At 40.1% G+C, this 15,508-nt stretch overlaps 1 protein-coding gene and 1 non-coding gene across 4 annotated transcripts in view; one reads left to right on the forward strand and one right to left on the reverse strand.

Annotated features, from left to right (window-relative positions):
* The window catches only part of DDI2 (DNA damage inducible 1 homolog 2), a 43,079-nt gene that overhangs the window by 12,433 nt on the left and 15,138 nt on the right, over nucleotides 1–15,508 (reverse strand). For 2 of the 3 annotated variants that reach the window (XM_052653607.1, XM_052653609.1), the window contains exons 5-8: nucleotides 13,467–13,594; nucleotides 10,195–10,323; nucleotides 2,711–2,814; nucleotides 240–429 (exon numbers count right to left, since the gene is read on the reverse strand). In XM_052653607.1, the coding sequence (XP_052509567.1) occupies nucleotides 240–429; nucleotides 2,711–2,814; nucleotides 10,195–10,323; nucleotides 13,467–13,594 (551 nt within the window). The remainder of the gene's footprint in view (nucleotides 1–239; nucleotides 430–2,710; nucleotides 2,815–10,194; nucleotides 10,324–13,466; nucleotides 13,595–15,508) is intronic. The other variant, XM_052653608.1, reaches the window with a different exon arrangement.
* Nucleotides 1,269–1,372, forward strand: LOC128061921 (U6 spliceosomal RNA). The gene has a single exon (XR_008200772.1). It is a non-coding gene; the product is annotated as a U6 spliceosomal RNA (small nuclear RNA).

Consider the following 15,508-nt stretch of genomic DNA (forward strand, 5'->3'; position numbering starts at 1 on the left):
ACTCCCCAGTGTATCCTGCACACACCAATGGACAGCTGTTTCTGGACCTACTGAAACATAGGAGCTTTTCTGTATTGTATGTGGAGATGTGAGGAGGCGCTAAGAAGACAAGAACACACCTACAACAGGATGACGAGATGGATTATGAATTGGTCCTTATTCCCCTCTGAAGCCCGAACTTCCCTGGCTCACCCACCAATAACTAGAGTATTACTCGCAAGCTTGGCCATTCCAAATACCTGCATCCTCTACAGACTTTTGAAGGGCTTCTGCCAGTTCTTGGTCTGCAATCTCCTCTGGCCGTACTTCATCTCGCCCGGCCCCATATGCCAACCGGGCACACTCTGGTAACTCCCCCTCAGGAAGGAAGGTGGTCTTCGAGCCTGTGGTGCCGATCACGAGTACGTTCTTCTTGAGGTCAATAGAACACTTACAAAGAAGAAATCAAAGACAGATGATGGAAGAAAAAAAAACATGATGCAGGAAAATTATGACCCTGAACTTCATAACTCCATTCATAAAGAACAACATTGACAGAGATGACTCAAAACAAAAAAACAAAACAAAATCGATTTTACCTAAATTTAATCTACGTGACACTGTTAATTTAGAATTTTTAAAAATATTTAAATTGTATAGCAGAATAATCTCTATGGGATATACTTTACACTACACTTATTTGTTAAACACAGAAATGGTTCACATCTGAATTTAAATGTAACACCTGCTCACTGCAAAAAAATCTGGAAAACTACCAGGCATAATCCACAGCCACACCTTTTAGAAATATATAAATGACTTAAAAAAAATATACAACTATATAAATGGTATGTCTCAGTTTTATAATTGCACACTTTGCTTTTTGCTTAAGTGTAAAAAGTACAGCTTATATTTAAAGTCTATACCAATGGTCTCTAAAGTCATACATGGACAAGGCAAGCACTATAAAAAAGTATTCTGCATTTCTGTTAGCCTGCTTTTCAGTACATTTTCACAATTACTTAATATAGGACAATTACACACATATGTTAAAGCTGGAGACTGCTAATCTATACCATGACTTAAAAATAGGGGAAGTTAAAAAAATAATAAAATAAAAATAAAGAAAAAGGGAAAGATTAGCAGTTAATAAATTAAATTTAATTAGGTTTTATTTATACATGAATTCACTCATTCCTTCAACTTAAAATTCTGTACCTTGATTAGAGTATTGATGCAACATATTTTAATGGGAATTTAATATTAAACATTTAGAAAAGAAAATTAGTGTGCTGCTTTAGCAGCACATATGCTAAAATTGGAATGATACAGAGAAAATGAGCATTGCCCGAGCAAGGATGACATGCAAATTTGTGAAGCATTCCATATTTTTATATTCCTCAGCCATAAAAAAGAATGAAACAATGCCATTTGCAGCAACATGGATGGACCCAGGAACCATCATACTGAGTGAAGTAAATCAGACAAAGACAATATATGACATTCTGTATAAGTGGAATCTAAAAATATAGTACAAATGAATCTATTTATAAAATAGAAACTCAGTCACAAATATAGAAAACAAACTTATGGTTACCAAGGGAGAAGAGGGGGAGACTGGGATTGGCAGATACACACTACAACATGTATAACAGATAACTAATAGGAACCTACTGCGTAGCACAGGGAACTCTAGTCTATACTCTGTAATAACCTACAGAGGAACCTATATAATCATCTATATAAAAAAGAATGGATATATGTGTAACTGACTCACTTTGCTATATAGCAGAAACTAACAAAACAATGTAAATCAACTATATACCACAATAAAAAAATTAAAAAAAAATTAGTGACATAAAAATATTGACAAGATATGAAACCTTGTGTGAATTTTTACTAAGAGCACACTAATTCCTTTTTCAATGAGTTTATTTCAACACATTATTAGGCTTCAGAGTAGAAACATAAAAACCACTGCAAATGAACACATTTATAAATTATTCTTCCTGTACTAAACAAACATTTCCAACATCTTATGTAATCTTTTCCCTTAATCCCGATACTCTTCTTCCCAAGTACTATTTGATCAACTACTAAGGATTTACTAAACTTACACTCGCAGTAAAATCATCACTGTGTATTATGTACATAGCCCTACAAATCCATCAAAAAACTATTTGAGTTCTACTCAGAAACTTTTTGCCTTTTCATGCTGTTCATGGGGTTCTTGTATCAAGAAACTTGTAGTGGTTTCTTCCTCCAGTGATGCTGGGGAAGACTGAAGGCAAAAGGAGAAACGGGTGACTGAGGATGAGATGATTAGATAGCATTACTGACTCAACAGACATGAATTTGAGCAACCTCTGGGAGTAGTGGAGGACAAAGGAGCCTGGAGTGTTGAGTCCATGTGGTTGCAAAGAGTTGGACATGACTTAGCAACTTTTTGAGCAACCCAGAAACTAAAAATTACACAAGAGAGCCAAACTGTCCACTATAGTCTCAAAACAGATGGCAGGATTCAATAGATTCAGAAAGATTCCACAAAAAGATTCTATTTCTACTGATACGTAATTTCAAACTGTGTATGACAATATCATCAATTAAGGACCTTTCCAGGTTTGAAGTCATGCTTCTTAGTGTTTCAGTGTACCCAACTAAGGGAATGTGCAGTAATAACCATGTAAATCACAAAAAGCCCACGTGAAAAGAAAGTGGATCTCTTAATTACCTGATGCCGTTTCAGCATATCCAGTCCCAGAAGCATGTCCATGGGCTGCTCCTCAAGTATAGAGAAGGAACATGCCAGGAAATCACCTTCAATTTGAACCTGAGCTAAAGCACATGAAGAAAGGAAGAGGTTATCATTTTTTCAAGGTAAAGTTTAGAAATGTATCTATCATTCTCTGCAGTCAGTCAAAGCCAAGCCAAAGCACTCAAACAAGTGACTGAAGTATGAAAATTCAGTAAGACAAACAACCCAGTTAAAAACCAGTGAAGGCATCAGCTCATAAAATGGACTGGGTAGAAATAATACTCACAAGACTTGGCTTGATATGTGATACCTTTAGGATACATGCTCCCCTGGTGAGGAAAGCTGGCATTAAGAATTTGAAAAAAGATGGATAAAGAAGATGTAGTACATATATAAAGTGGAATATCACTCAGTCATTAAAAAGAATGAAATAATGCCATTTGAGCAACATGGATGGACCTACAGAATCTACTGAATGATGTCAGATAGAAAAGCAGAAACATTGTGTAACATTTCTTACATGTGCAATCTAAAAAGAAATGATACAAATAAACTTACAAACAGAAAGAGATTCACAGACTTAGAAAACAAACTCATGGATGCCAGAAGGGATAGCTAGGGAGTCTGGGAAGGTCATGTACACACTGCTATATTCAAAATGGATAACCAACAGGGAACTATGGTACAGCACATGGAATTCCACTCAAGTGTTATGTGCCAACCTGGATGGGAGGCGGGTTTGGGGGAGAGTGGATACACGTATACGTATGGCTGAGTTTCTTCACTGTTCACCTGAAACTACCACAACATTGTTAACTGGCTATCAGTTCAGTTTAGTCGCTCAGTTGTGCCTGACTCTGCGACCCCGTGAATCGCAGCATGCCAGGCCTCCCTGTCCATCACCAACTCTCGGAGTTCACCCAAACTCACGTGCATCGAGTTGGTGATGCCATCCAGCCATCTCATCCTCTGCCGGCCCCTTTTCCTCCTGTCCCCCAATCCCTCTGAGCATCAGAGTCTTTTCCAATGAGTCAACTCTTCACATGAGGTGGCCAAAGTACTGGAGTTTCAGCCTCAGCATGTCCTTCCAATGAACACCCAGGACTAGCCTCCTTAAGGATGGACTGGTTGGATCTCTTTGCAGTTCAAGGGACTCTCAAGTCTTCTCCAACACCACAGTTCAAAAGCATTAACTCTTTGGCACTCAGCTTTCTTTACAGTCCAACTCTCACATCCATACAGGACCACTGGAAAAACTACAGCCTTGACTAGATGGACCTTTGTTGGCAAAGTAATGTCTCTGCTTTTCAATATGCTATCTAGGTTGGTCATAACTTTCCTTCCAAGGAGTAAGCGTCTTTTGATTTCATGGCTGCAATCACCATCTGCAGTGATTTTGGAGCCCAAAAAATAAAAGTCTGACACTGTTTCCCCATCTACTTCCCATGAAGTGATGGGACTGGATGCCATGATCTCAGTTTTCTGAATGTTGAGCTTTAAGCCAACTTTTTGACTCTCCTCTTTCACTTTCATCAAGAGGCTTTTTAGTTCCTCTTCACTTTCTGTCATAAGGGTGGTGTCATCTGCATATCTGAGGTTATTGATATTTCTCCCAGCAATCTTGATTCCAGCTTGTGCTTCTTCCAGCCCAGCGTTTCTCATGATGTACTAATCTGTGTATAATTTAAATAAGCAGGGTGACAATATACAGCCTTGACGTACTCCTTTTCCTATCTGGAACCAGTATGTTGTTCCATGTCTAGTTCTAACTGGCTATACCTCAATACAAAATAAGAAGTTTAAAGTTAGAAAAAAAGTTTTCTTAAAGAAAAAAAGAGCTGTAACTACTGAAGCCTGCGTACCTTGAGCCTGTGCTCCGCAATAAGAGAAACCACTGCCATGAGAAGCCTGTGCACTCCAACTAGAGAGTAGCCCCCACTCACCGCAACCAGAGAAAGCCTGCCAACAGCAACCAAGACCCAGAGCAGCCATAAATCAATCAATCTATCTTTAAAAAGAAGAAAGATCAAGACAAATTCCCCCAATTTTACTACCACTTGTTATATCAAGTTTCTTTGCTTGAAGTCTCCTGCATTGCCCCCCTTCCTCAATTATTCCTCATATTTTATACATAGGATCTTTTAAGAAAATCACTTTGCTATTAACTCTATATTGGGAAACCCAGGTGGCTCAGTAGTAAAGAATCACCCTGTCAATGCAAAAGATGTGGGTTCCATCCCTGGGTTGGGAAGATCCCCTGGAGGAGGAAATGGCAACCCCCTCCAGTATTCTTGCCTGAAAAATCCCATAGACAAAGAGCCTGAAGGGATACAGTCCAGGGAGTCACAGAGAGTTGAACACAACTGAGCAACTAAGGTATGTGTGTACACATATCTTATGAACAGAAAAGTATGTGAGATACATATAGTATAAAGCCTAATAAAACAAGTATCCATGCATCTATTTCCCAGGTTGAGAAACAGAAAACTAAGGAGTTCACAGCCTATTCTTTTCCTCCTCCAACCCTTCCACCTATCCTTGTTTTTACGCTAAACATTCCCTGCTTTTTTTTTTAATAGTCCTTACTATTTTGTATGATGTCTAAGCAACATTTTGGTTAGTTTTGTGGTTTTAAACTATGACTCGCTTCTTCTCAAAAGATATTTTGAGATACTTTATTCCTGTGGATGCATGTGACTATATTCCTTTCACTTATCCCACCTCTAAGAGTAAGCAAGAGTAAGCACTGTAATGTCTAAGACCCCAGCACTGATTTATCCATTTTGGTGCTATGGAACTTCCAGGCTGCTTCCAGTTTCTGCTGCTGTAAGCAATGCTAACCTAAGTATTCTTGTGCTTGTCTCCTGGCATGCCATGAGCATCTCAATGGTATACTCTAAAAACATACAGGGTTTTAGGGGATAGATTAGGCTCAGCTCTACTTGATATTGAATTATTTTCCAAAATGTTTCCAGTGGTTTTTGGAAAGGTGCCACTGTTCCACCTTCTCCCAACATTCAATATTATTTGATCTAAAATATGGCAATAATTCTCTATTTCCCTGATTAATGAGATGAAGCCATTTTTACACACTTACTAACCATTTGAGTTTCCTCTTAAAGTGTTTATTCAAATGTTTCTGTAATTTTTTATATAACACTCTGAGTTGGAGGATATATAAACACACAGAATATGCATAATTCTAAATATGAATCTTTTATTAGTTATGTATGTCACTAAGTTCATTCCTAGTTTGTTCATTTTCTTTGTGTTTGATGAAAAGTTCTCAATCTTAATTGGCTATATTTATCAAATAATTTCCTTATCTTTTAAAGAAACCCTTCCCTACATAAAACATTCCCCTATATTTTCCTCTAAAGGCTTCAATGTTGCCTCACACATCCAGGCCTTTAGTCAACCTTGAGTTGATTTTTTATGTTATGTGAGACAGGGTCCAATTGTCAATTGTCCCTTTTTCCACACAGATCCTCAATTCTCTGAGCACATTTCCAGGTACCTCCCCACTGCTCCATAAGATTTCCTGTCATTTATCAAGGTTCACACAAGCATGGGTCTGTTCCTGTTCTAGTCTTTTGGTCTTGATATCTAACTGTCTGTTCAGTCGTTCAGTCATGTCTGACTCTTTGGGACCCCATGATTGCAACATGCCAGGCTTCCCTGTCCTTCACTATCTCCTGGAGCTTACTCAAACTCACGTCCATCATGTTGGTGGTGTCATCCAACCATCTCATGCTCTGTCGTCCCCTTCTCCTCCTGCCTTCAATCTTTCCCAGCATCAGGGTCTTTTTTAATGAGTCAGCTCTTCACATCAGGTGGCCAGAGTACTGGAGCTTCAGCTTCAGCATCAGTCCTTCCAATGAATATTTAGGATTGATTTCCTGTAGGGTTGACTGGTTGGATCTCCTTGCAGTCCAAGGGACTCTTGAGAGTCTTCTCCAATACCACAATTCAAAAGCAACAACTCTTCGGTGCTCAGCGTTCTTTACGGTCCAACTCTTACATCCATACATGACTACTGGAAAAACCATAGCTTTGACTAGATGGACCTTTGTCGGCAAAGTAATCTCTCTGCTTTTTAATATGCTGTCTAGGTTAGTCACAGTTTTTCTTCCAAGGAGCAAGTGTCTTTTAATTTCATGGCTGCAGTCACCATCTGCAGTGATTTTGGAGCCCAAGAAAATAAAGTCTGTCATTGTCTCCCCACCTATTTGCCATGAAGTGATGGGACTGGATGCCATGATCTTCATTTTTTGAATGTAGAGTTTTAAGACAGCCTTTTCACTCTCTTCTTTCACTTTCATCAAGAGGCTCTTTAGTTCCACTTCGCTTTCTAACATTAGGGTCGTGTTATTTGCATATGACTAAAGTTATTGGTATTTCTCCTGAGAATCTGGATTCCAGCTTGTGCTTCATCCAGCCCACCATTTCATATGATATACTCAACATGTAAGTTAAATAATAATACTAGATATAATAATGATATCTAGCAGGGGAAGTTATTCCAGTGTATCTTGACTACTCCTGCCACAAAGGGCCTACATAAAATTTAAAATTAACACATCAAGTCTCATACACACACAAAAGAACAATTTATTGGAGTTTTGAATGTATTACAATGTTCCTGTTGACAAATGTGGGAGTACCACCACCTTCAACACATTGAACCTTCCTGTCCATGTTGTATCTTTCCTTTATTTGACTTCCCTTATTGTTATAAGGTTTTCTTGACACCTATCATGGCCAAAGTTGCAAAACGGTACAAGTTTTCCAACCAAAAGGACACAAGGGATTGGTACTTATTTTGTCCCTTGTTATCTTCTCACTAAAGACCATAAAAACAATAAGAATTCAGACTCTGAAGCAACTGGTTTCTGGTATTCTACCCCAATTTCAGTCCTACTGTGTGTAAAAAAGTATAGAAGAGTAAGGTATTAAACTATCCTTATTCTACAGAAATCAATAATAGAAAACATGGAGACTAATAGACAAATGTATTAAAATAGGAAATACGAAAGAGAAATATGAAAAGGAAAAAGGGTAGAAAAACTATCACTTGCAATGAAAGAAAAGTAACTTACAGTTAAAATAAAAACTACTTGTTTATCTACAAAAACTAATAATACTTGATTGTATAAGGATATTAAGATGAATATTCAATCAGTGCTGGAGAAATCAGATTGATAACAGTTAACAACATCAAGAGCCTGAAAAGGTATTCACAATCTTGAATTCAGTAGTTTCACTGAGGGGAAATCTTAACTGAGGGGGTCGGGGGGATCAAAACCAAACAAAAACGCATGTCCATGTTACGATGACAAAGTATTAGGGGAAAAATCTACTCCAAAGACTGACCGCTAAACCCATACAACAGAATCCTATGCATTTATTTAAATGATGCTTATGAAATTTATACTGGCATTTGGGAAATGCTACTTTTTCTAAAAAGGAAGCATAAAATTCTACATATTACATCATCACCGTTTACAAGAAAAAGATGCCAGAAAGAGTTATGTCTGGATGCTCCTACTGAGTCTCACCTAAAAGAATTATTTTTCACTTCTTTTTACATCTACGCTTTGAAATTCTCTATAGTGAGTATTTACATGGATAACAAAAAGAAATAAACAACAAAAAAAAGAACAATTTTGATTAAAGACAAAGGACTGAACACAACTTACTTAACTCAATTTACTCCTAAAAAAAGCCACAATAAAAAGTCATTTTTTTCTTTTTAAAGCCACAAATCACTTAAGCCAAACACAATGGGAGAGACGACTGAAACGCAATTCTGGAACTAAACAGCAGATTACAGTAAGAAACCAAGCAGCAACCCTTTCTAACATCACAGAACTCTTAAGACGCTGATGAGCTGGTTGAAACAAATACCTCTGTGCCAACAGGGGTGGAGTGAGCCCCAAGCAGGAGCACCGGCTGCAGGCCTATGGCAGTACAGCTGGACCTTGGGGCCGCCCTCCCACACGCTGTTCAGCCAGGTGACTATCACCTCCCCTCAATAGTGGACTGGAGGTTTATTTTCTTAAGGGTGAACCAGAGGCTCTTGTAATAGAAGTGGGTATAGAGGAAGACAGAGATACAACAAGAACCAAACTGAAAACTGAGGTGGGTGGGGAGGGGGCGGGTTAAGTGGGACCTTACTGAGATTAGCCTTTTTCTCCACCCCAATTTACAGATTACCCACAATCACCAGGGCTGCCCACCCAACTAATCTTCCAAACAGCCTTCTGGTGTCTCATTCTTCAACATGAGCAGATGCCAAGAATCACCAGAGATTGAGAAAACCATCTAACATGAAAGAAAACTATACCAAACATAAAGGTTATAAGGCAAAGTTGAAGAAATCTGGTTTTCTTTCTCCAAACACAATGAAAGAAAATAAAACTAGAGGACAAGTCCATGATAGTAGATTATTTTACTTGAGTATCAGACATCCCAGAGGGGAGGAAATCATTATCATAACCATTTTTCCAGACTGAAAGGTTATCTAGTGCAGTAGATGAAAAGAGATCTACACCCAAGTACATCATTGTGAAATTTTAGAACACTGAGGTCAAAGAGAAGATCTATAAGCTTCAGAAATGGAAGAGACATCTCACATGTAGATGACCAAGAGTTAGAATAGCAGCCAGCTTCTCCAGAGCAACTCTGATAAAAATCATGAAGGAAAGTGATTTCCAACTTAGCCTGGTAGAATGTAGAGAAAGATAATGCTCTGATATTTAAGGATCCACTTTATTCCTGTGTACTTTTTCTCAGGAAGTTATTGGAAGATGTACTTTAATAAACTGAGGTGTGCCAAAAAAAAAAAAAAAAAAGTATGGGATCCATATTATCCAGGGTTAAGACTGAAGCAAAAGGTACCCTTCAGGACCCAGATTCCAAAACAGCAGCTATGAAACAGCCCTGAACCACCAGGCTAGGCTGAAAGAAACCTCTTCAATAGGATGACATATATAAAGGAGATTTACACACTAGTAAGTGTTTAGGGATGAGTAACACATAAAAAAACCAATGACACACACTCACAGGCAGGACAACTACTAATTCTGAGAAAATACACTCGACATGAAAGGAAAAACAATCTTTTTCAATTAAATGGCTTAGCTCTCAATGGTACTTACATAGTCATGTCAATATAGCACTGAAATCATGTTATTTAGAAAAATGCAGGTAACCACCAAAAGAAATCAGCTAAAACAGTGGAAAAGGGATTATCTCTGAAGAGCAGGAAATAAAAGTAGTACATAGGGGATTAGTGGTTTCTTTTTTGTAACCAGCTGAACTGATGTTACATATATAATTCGGATAACATACAGGATCTAAAATTTCTAAGGATTAGGCGTGCTGGATCAGATGCCCCTGTCCAAAAGGAATTTTTAAAGTCTATTACACTACAAAGACCCCCAGCACCCTTCACTCACCTAGATGTACCCTTCCAATGATCTTCTGAGTGCCCACTCCTTTGGCGATTCCTGCCCACCGACGATCTACCAGCCTCATTATATTACACCTTTCTGCACAAGCTTGGCTCATAATAGTCATCTGGGCACCTGGAGGAGGGGGAAAACATCAGATAAGAAAGACCAAATCCTCATGTGTGGGAAGATGAAAAAACACAGCACTAAGAAGAGGGCAGAAAGCAGGCCTACTCCCAGGCTTCTGTCAGTATGAAATCCTTCCTACCTAGCAGGCTTCGTGCCACACTTAGTTCAACTTTCAGTTTCACACTGTCATCTGAAACATGGTGTGGAAACTTGCTGTTGAGGGAAATAGTATTGTTCAAATATAATAATTACATGACATTTTTAAACTTTAAAAACAGAAACCAAATATACTTGGAAAGGATTTCCAAAAAGTCAGACTATGTCTACAGATGGAAACACTCAAGCACTGGCTGCACGCTTGGATCAGTTTTCACTGAGTATCTCTAAACATCTTACCAAGTTATTTTTATTTCAAACTCTGGGACACTCTAATTGACCAGTTAAAAAATAAATCATGTAGTCTCTCATGAACTCTCCATTCTCTGCTCCAACAGTTAGACCCTCTTTCCCATGAGGAAGAGGGCCTTGAGGCCTTTTCTCTTCTCTCCTGGCTATACACTCATCCACACAGCTGGGGGCTGGAGTGAGCCTGAGCAGAACACAGACACTTCTCTCATCTTTCTCTAGGGTCCTAGTCTCTCCCAGGGAACCTAGTTCCCCTCCCCGTGTGGTGGACCTGTCTTTCACAAAACCACTAGGTATAATCCTCTTTCTCCCCAAATACTTCTCTCTTTGGACTTCTCTCCTTGGTAATGGAATTCTTTTTCTTATGACCATAAAATGCAGGCACTGTTCGCTTTCAACCCCTCTTCTTACAGTCTTCTCCCCACTCTCAAACTGAGCTCCAGCCCTGTTAATAAATTCTGGGCAATTTCTGACCTTCTTCTAACCACAGCCATCACCCTAGCTCACACTCTAGCCCTCTAGCTAGTGGACAATTTCTCTGGTTTCCAAGTCACTCTGTAAGGGTATAATTTAAAGCAAGGAAATAGTTCTGATCCTGAGGGGTATAGAATACTCCAGAACTGTCACCTCCTTCAATCTTCTTAAAACACTACCTCCTCCAGATCACTTATTCATCTGCTCAAAGGTCTTTAAAACAACAGCTTTAAACCACATCACCACAGCCTTAAGATCCCACCCTACCCTGGTCCAATCATTTCGAGCTGCTACAGATTGAATGCCTTCTTCCAAAACTCATGTTAAAACCTAATTCCCAGTGTGACCATATTAGCAAGTAGGGCTTTGGGAGGTGATTAGGTCATGAGTGTGGAGTCCTCATGAATGGGATTCAGTGCCTTTTTAAAGGAGCCCCCAGAGAGCTCCCTTGTCCCCTTCCACCATGTGAGGACACGGGGATAAGATGGTCATCTATGAACTAGGAATCAGGCACGATATCTGCCAGCCAAACCTCTCAGCCTCCAGAACTGAGATATAAATCGGTGTTGTTTACAAGCCACCCCGTCTACAGTATCTGTTACAGCAGCCTGGACAGATTCAGACACCAGCCTTACAGCTGACTCCTAAACCTGCCACGCTACCAGGAGGAATGTGTCTCCTCTGCCTCTTACTCACTCTGACCCTCCTGTGCAGTGCCCTCTCCTCTCCTTTCACTTCCTCTGAATTCCACTGAGGCTTTAAGGCCCAGCTCAAGACCCACCTCCCCAGCTGACTGTCCTGTCCCAGTGATCTCTCCTCTCACTCAATTCTAACACTTTCTGTTCATATTACTCAAGATAACTTATACTTTATGGGCACTTAAAAGTTCTTTGGCATTCGAGGAATGTTAGCATCAAGAAGGTCCAGAAATAATGAAGGGAAAGGCATTTTAGGAAGGCAATTCTTTTTTTTACCTCCTTCCTCACTCCACAAAAGCTGGTTACTGATGTAAAGTCTGCAAACTCAAAATGACAAGGGTCCCTTTCACCGCTCTCCTGCCTTTTCTCAAGGCTCAGGTCAAAGCCCCGATCCTCTCTCTACCCATGGAAACAGCTCAGTTCAAAGGGTCTCTCTTTGGAGAAGCAACACCTGAGCACCTCAGTTAGAGTGAGAATGTGGTCTTTATGTTCATCTAAGATGCACTCAATTTTTGCACAGTGGTTAAGAGTTCTGGCTTCAGGTAGATCTGGGGCTTTACCCAAAGCCTATTACTCATGAACCGTATATACCTGGAAGACTGGCTTCACCTGTCTATGTCTACAAGTTTCCTCATCTATAAAACAGGGTAACAGAACATAGTTCATAGGTGTACTGAGGATTAAACAAAATGGAAGATGATATACATTAAGCACCCAGCATAGTGCTTGGCACATCGTAGGAGCTCAATAAATGCCAAGTGTCATCTCAGGGCCCCTTAGGAATTTGTCCCTCACTCATAGGAGCCCTATGAAACTCCAGTCTTACCCCCAAGCACTCAGCACTTCATAAACATTTTAAAAACTGAATAATCAGCAGATGCACTCCTCCCAGGAAGGTATGCATCTGAAACCTAGCACGCGTTCAGATATTCTGTGGATGAACAAGTGGAGGAAAGCCTACTTGCGCAGGGGTTTTTACTACGCTGGGAACACAGCCTCTCTCACAGAATGAGGGCAGAAGACCACCGGACACACACACGGTGCTGCCCCGTGGGGTCTTACGAGAGAGCAGTGAGTTGTTACTGAGAGAAAAGGTGCCACTTAGTACAGGCATTACCTGAATCCTCATGTGGGGAACTCTTTGCTCCTGACCTGGCTATTAAGATCTTTAAGGGAAAGAGCCACACCCCATACACCCTTACTTTCCTCACAACTCACAGTAAAGTGTTGGCACACAGACTAAGCTCAAATATCTGTTTGCCTTCTACATACCTCCTTATAGTTCCTTATTTTAAACCCAGCTACCCCCCAATTTTTTACAGAGGCAACCTACAAATTAGGATGCCAAGTACGGGAAGGTAGGAAGATGAAGAAGGCACTGCAAAATACAAAACTGGTTAAGAAATAATTAAAGAAAAACCTACTACAAAGAGGAAATTGGCAAGTGAAACAAAAGCCCTTGGGCTTGTTAGTTAGGTGTCCAAAGGAACACAGACACCAGTCTCCCCTTCTCCCTGTGTCTGGTCAGAAAGCTGGATGTAGAGACAAAGAAACAAAAGACAGAGATGGCACCTGAGTCAACAAAGGCTTTCACAGGGTGTCCATTCACTTTGCAGTTGATATAAAGCATCACTACTTGGCCAAAACTTTCTGGAGCCTCTTCCATGGCTATTGTCATGTTTTCCTCAATGTTCTGTTGCCTGTAACAAATCAAAACCAGGTATACTAACTGCATTGTTTCCATGAAGACAAATCTGTTTCAAAGTCACAGTATTAAAAGCATTTGTACATATCATATGCTCCAACTATAGTGGCTGAGTCACGGAAATGACAACTGGTGCTTTACCCTGAAATATGTGATCTAGTAGGACGAAGTGAGATACATCACTGGCAGAAAATCTAAAGGCATACAAATTACCTTCACATAAAAACAATTCTGTTCCCTTTACAAGTTCAGAAACAGGAAAATAAACTGGTAAGCAAGGGTCACAACCTGCTTCATCCTGTAGGTTAGAATTTTACCAATGTTCCAATTTAAACTGAGGGTTTACTGGGTATCTGGGTACATTTCCTACATCCACTGCATTAAAAATAGTTTACAAATATAATATACAGGTGTGTCAACTGCTTGAATTACATCTGCTGCTTAATTTCCAAGTCTGGGTTTCTAATCCGTGAAACGAGGACAATGATTTCTATTGTGGGACTGCTGAGAGGTATAAGGCATCTAGCATACAATGCTAGGGACAGATACTCAAAAATATCTACCTACTTGGGTACCTGTTAGAAAACTACACACACCTGTATAAATCATATTTCACCTAGTCCATCAAAACATTTCTTCAAAAATGGAATGCATTCTAACATGAGAAAAGCACATAAGAAGGAGTTCCAGCTTACTCTAACATCTAAGGTCTTCATTCCCAGCTTTTGCTTTCTTTTTTTTTAGGTTTTTTGATGTGGATCATTTTTAAAGTGTTTTTTATCGAATTTGCTACAACACTGCCTCTGTTTTATGTTTCATTCTTTTGACCCCGAGGCATGTGGGATCTTAGCTTCCTAACCAGGGACTGAACCTGCACCCCCTGCATGGGAAGGCGGTCTTAACCACTGGACCACCAGGGAAGTCCCCAGCCTCCTGTCTTTGTGGGAACACAATCACACTATTTATTTACATACTGTCCTATTATGCACAGCTCCTTTCATACTGCACTGGCAGAACTGCGCATTCCTGACAGAGACTGCATGGGCTGCAAAGCCTAAAACACTTACTATCTGGCTCCCCATGGAAAAAGTTTGCTGACCTCTATTCTTGACTGTGCTTCCCAGGGGGCTCAGTGGTAAAGAAAACACCAGCCAATGCATGAGCCACCGAAGACAAGGATTCGATCCTGGGGTCGGGAAGATTCCCTGGAGGAGGAAACAGCAACTCGCTCCAGTATTCTTGCCTGGGAAATGCCACGGACAGAGGAGCCTGGCCGGTTGTAGTCCATGTGTTCACACGAGTCCGACTCGACTAAGTGACTGAGCACGGATGCACATTCTAGACTGCAGTGCTTGTCCCTTTTGAAATAATACTCTAGCTTAATTCCACTGACGGTTTTACCAGACAGTCTGTAATAAAATATTAAACTTCTCAGAAAGTCAAGGTAAAATTGTTTAGTCAGACAAATAGGAAAGCTACTATATACCTCAATGTACACGTACCCTGCGTAACCACTGGTGTAGCACACCAAATTAAACTGCCAGAGGCATTTAATACAGTTACATAGCTTTTCTCCTAGGTCACATAACTATATTTATTATCTTATTGATACATATATGTGAAATTCAGAAAAATGGTACAGATGAACCTATTTGCAGGGCAAGAATAGAGACACAGATGTAGAGAATGAGCATGTAGACACAGCAGGGGAAGGGCAGGGTGGGAGGAACTGGGACTGACATCTGTGTACTGCCATGTGTAAAACATACAGCTAGTGGGAACCTGCTGGTAACCTGCTGTGTAGCGCAGGGAGCTCAGCTCAGGGCTCTGTGGTGACCTAGAGGGGAGGGAAGGGTAGGAGGGAGGGAGGTCCAACGAGGGAAGGGATATATGCATACATACAACTGAT

The sequence above is a fragment of the Budorcas taxicolor genome, chromosome 16 (genome assembly GCF_023091745.1).
Source record: "Budorcas taxicolor isolate Tak-1 chromosome 16, Takin1.1, whole genome shotgun sequence".
Classification (NCBI taxonomy): Eukaryota; Metazoa; Chordata; class Mammalia; order Artiodactyla; family Bovidae; genus Budorcas; species Budorcas taxicolor.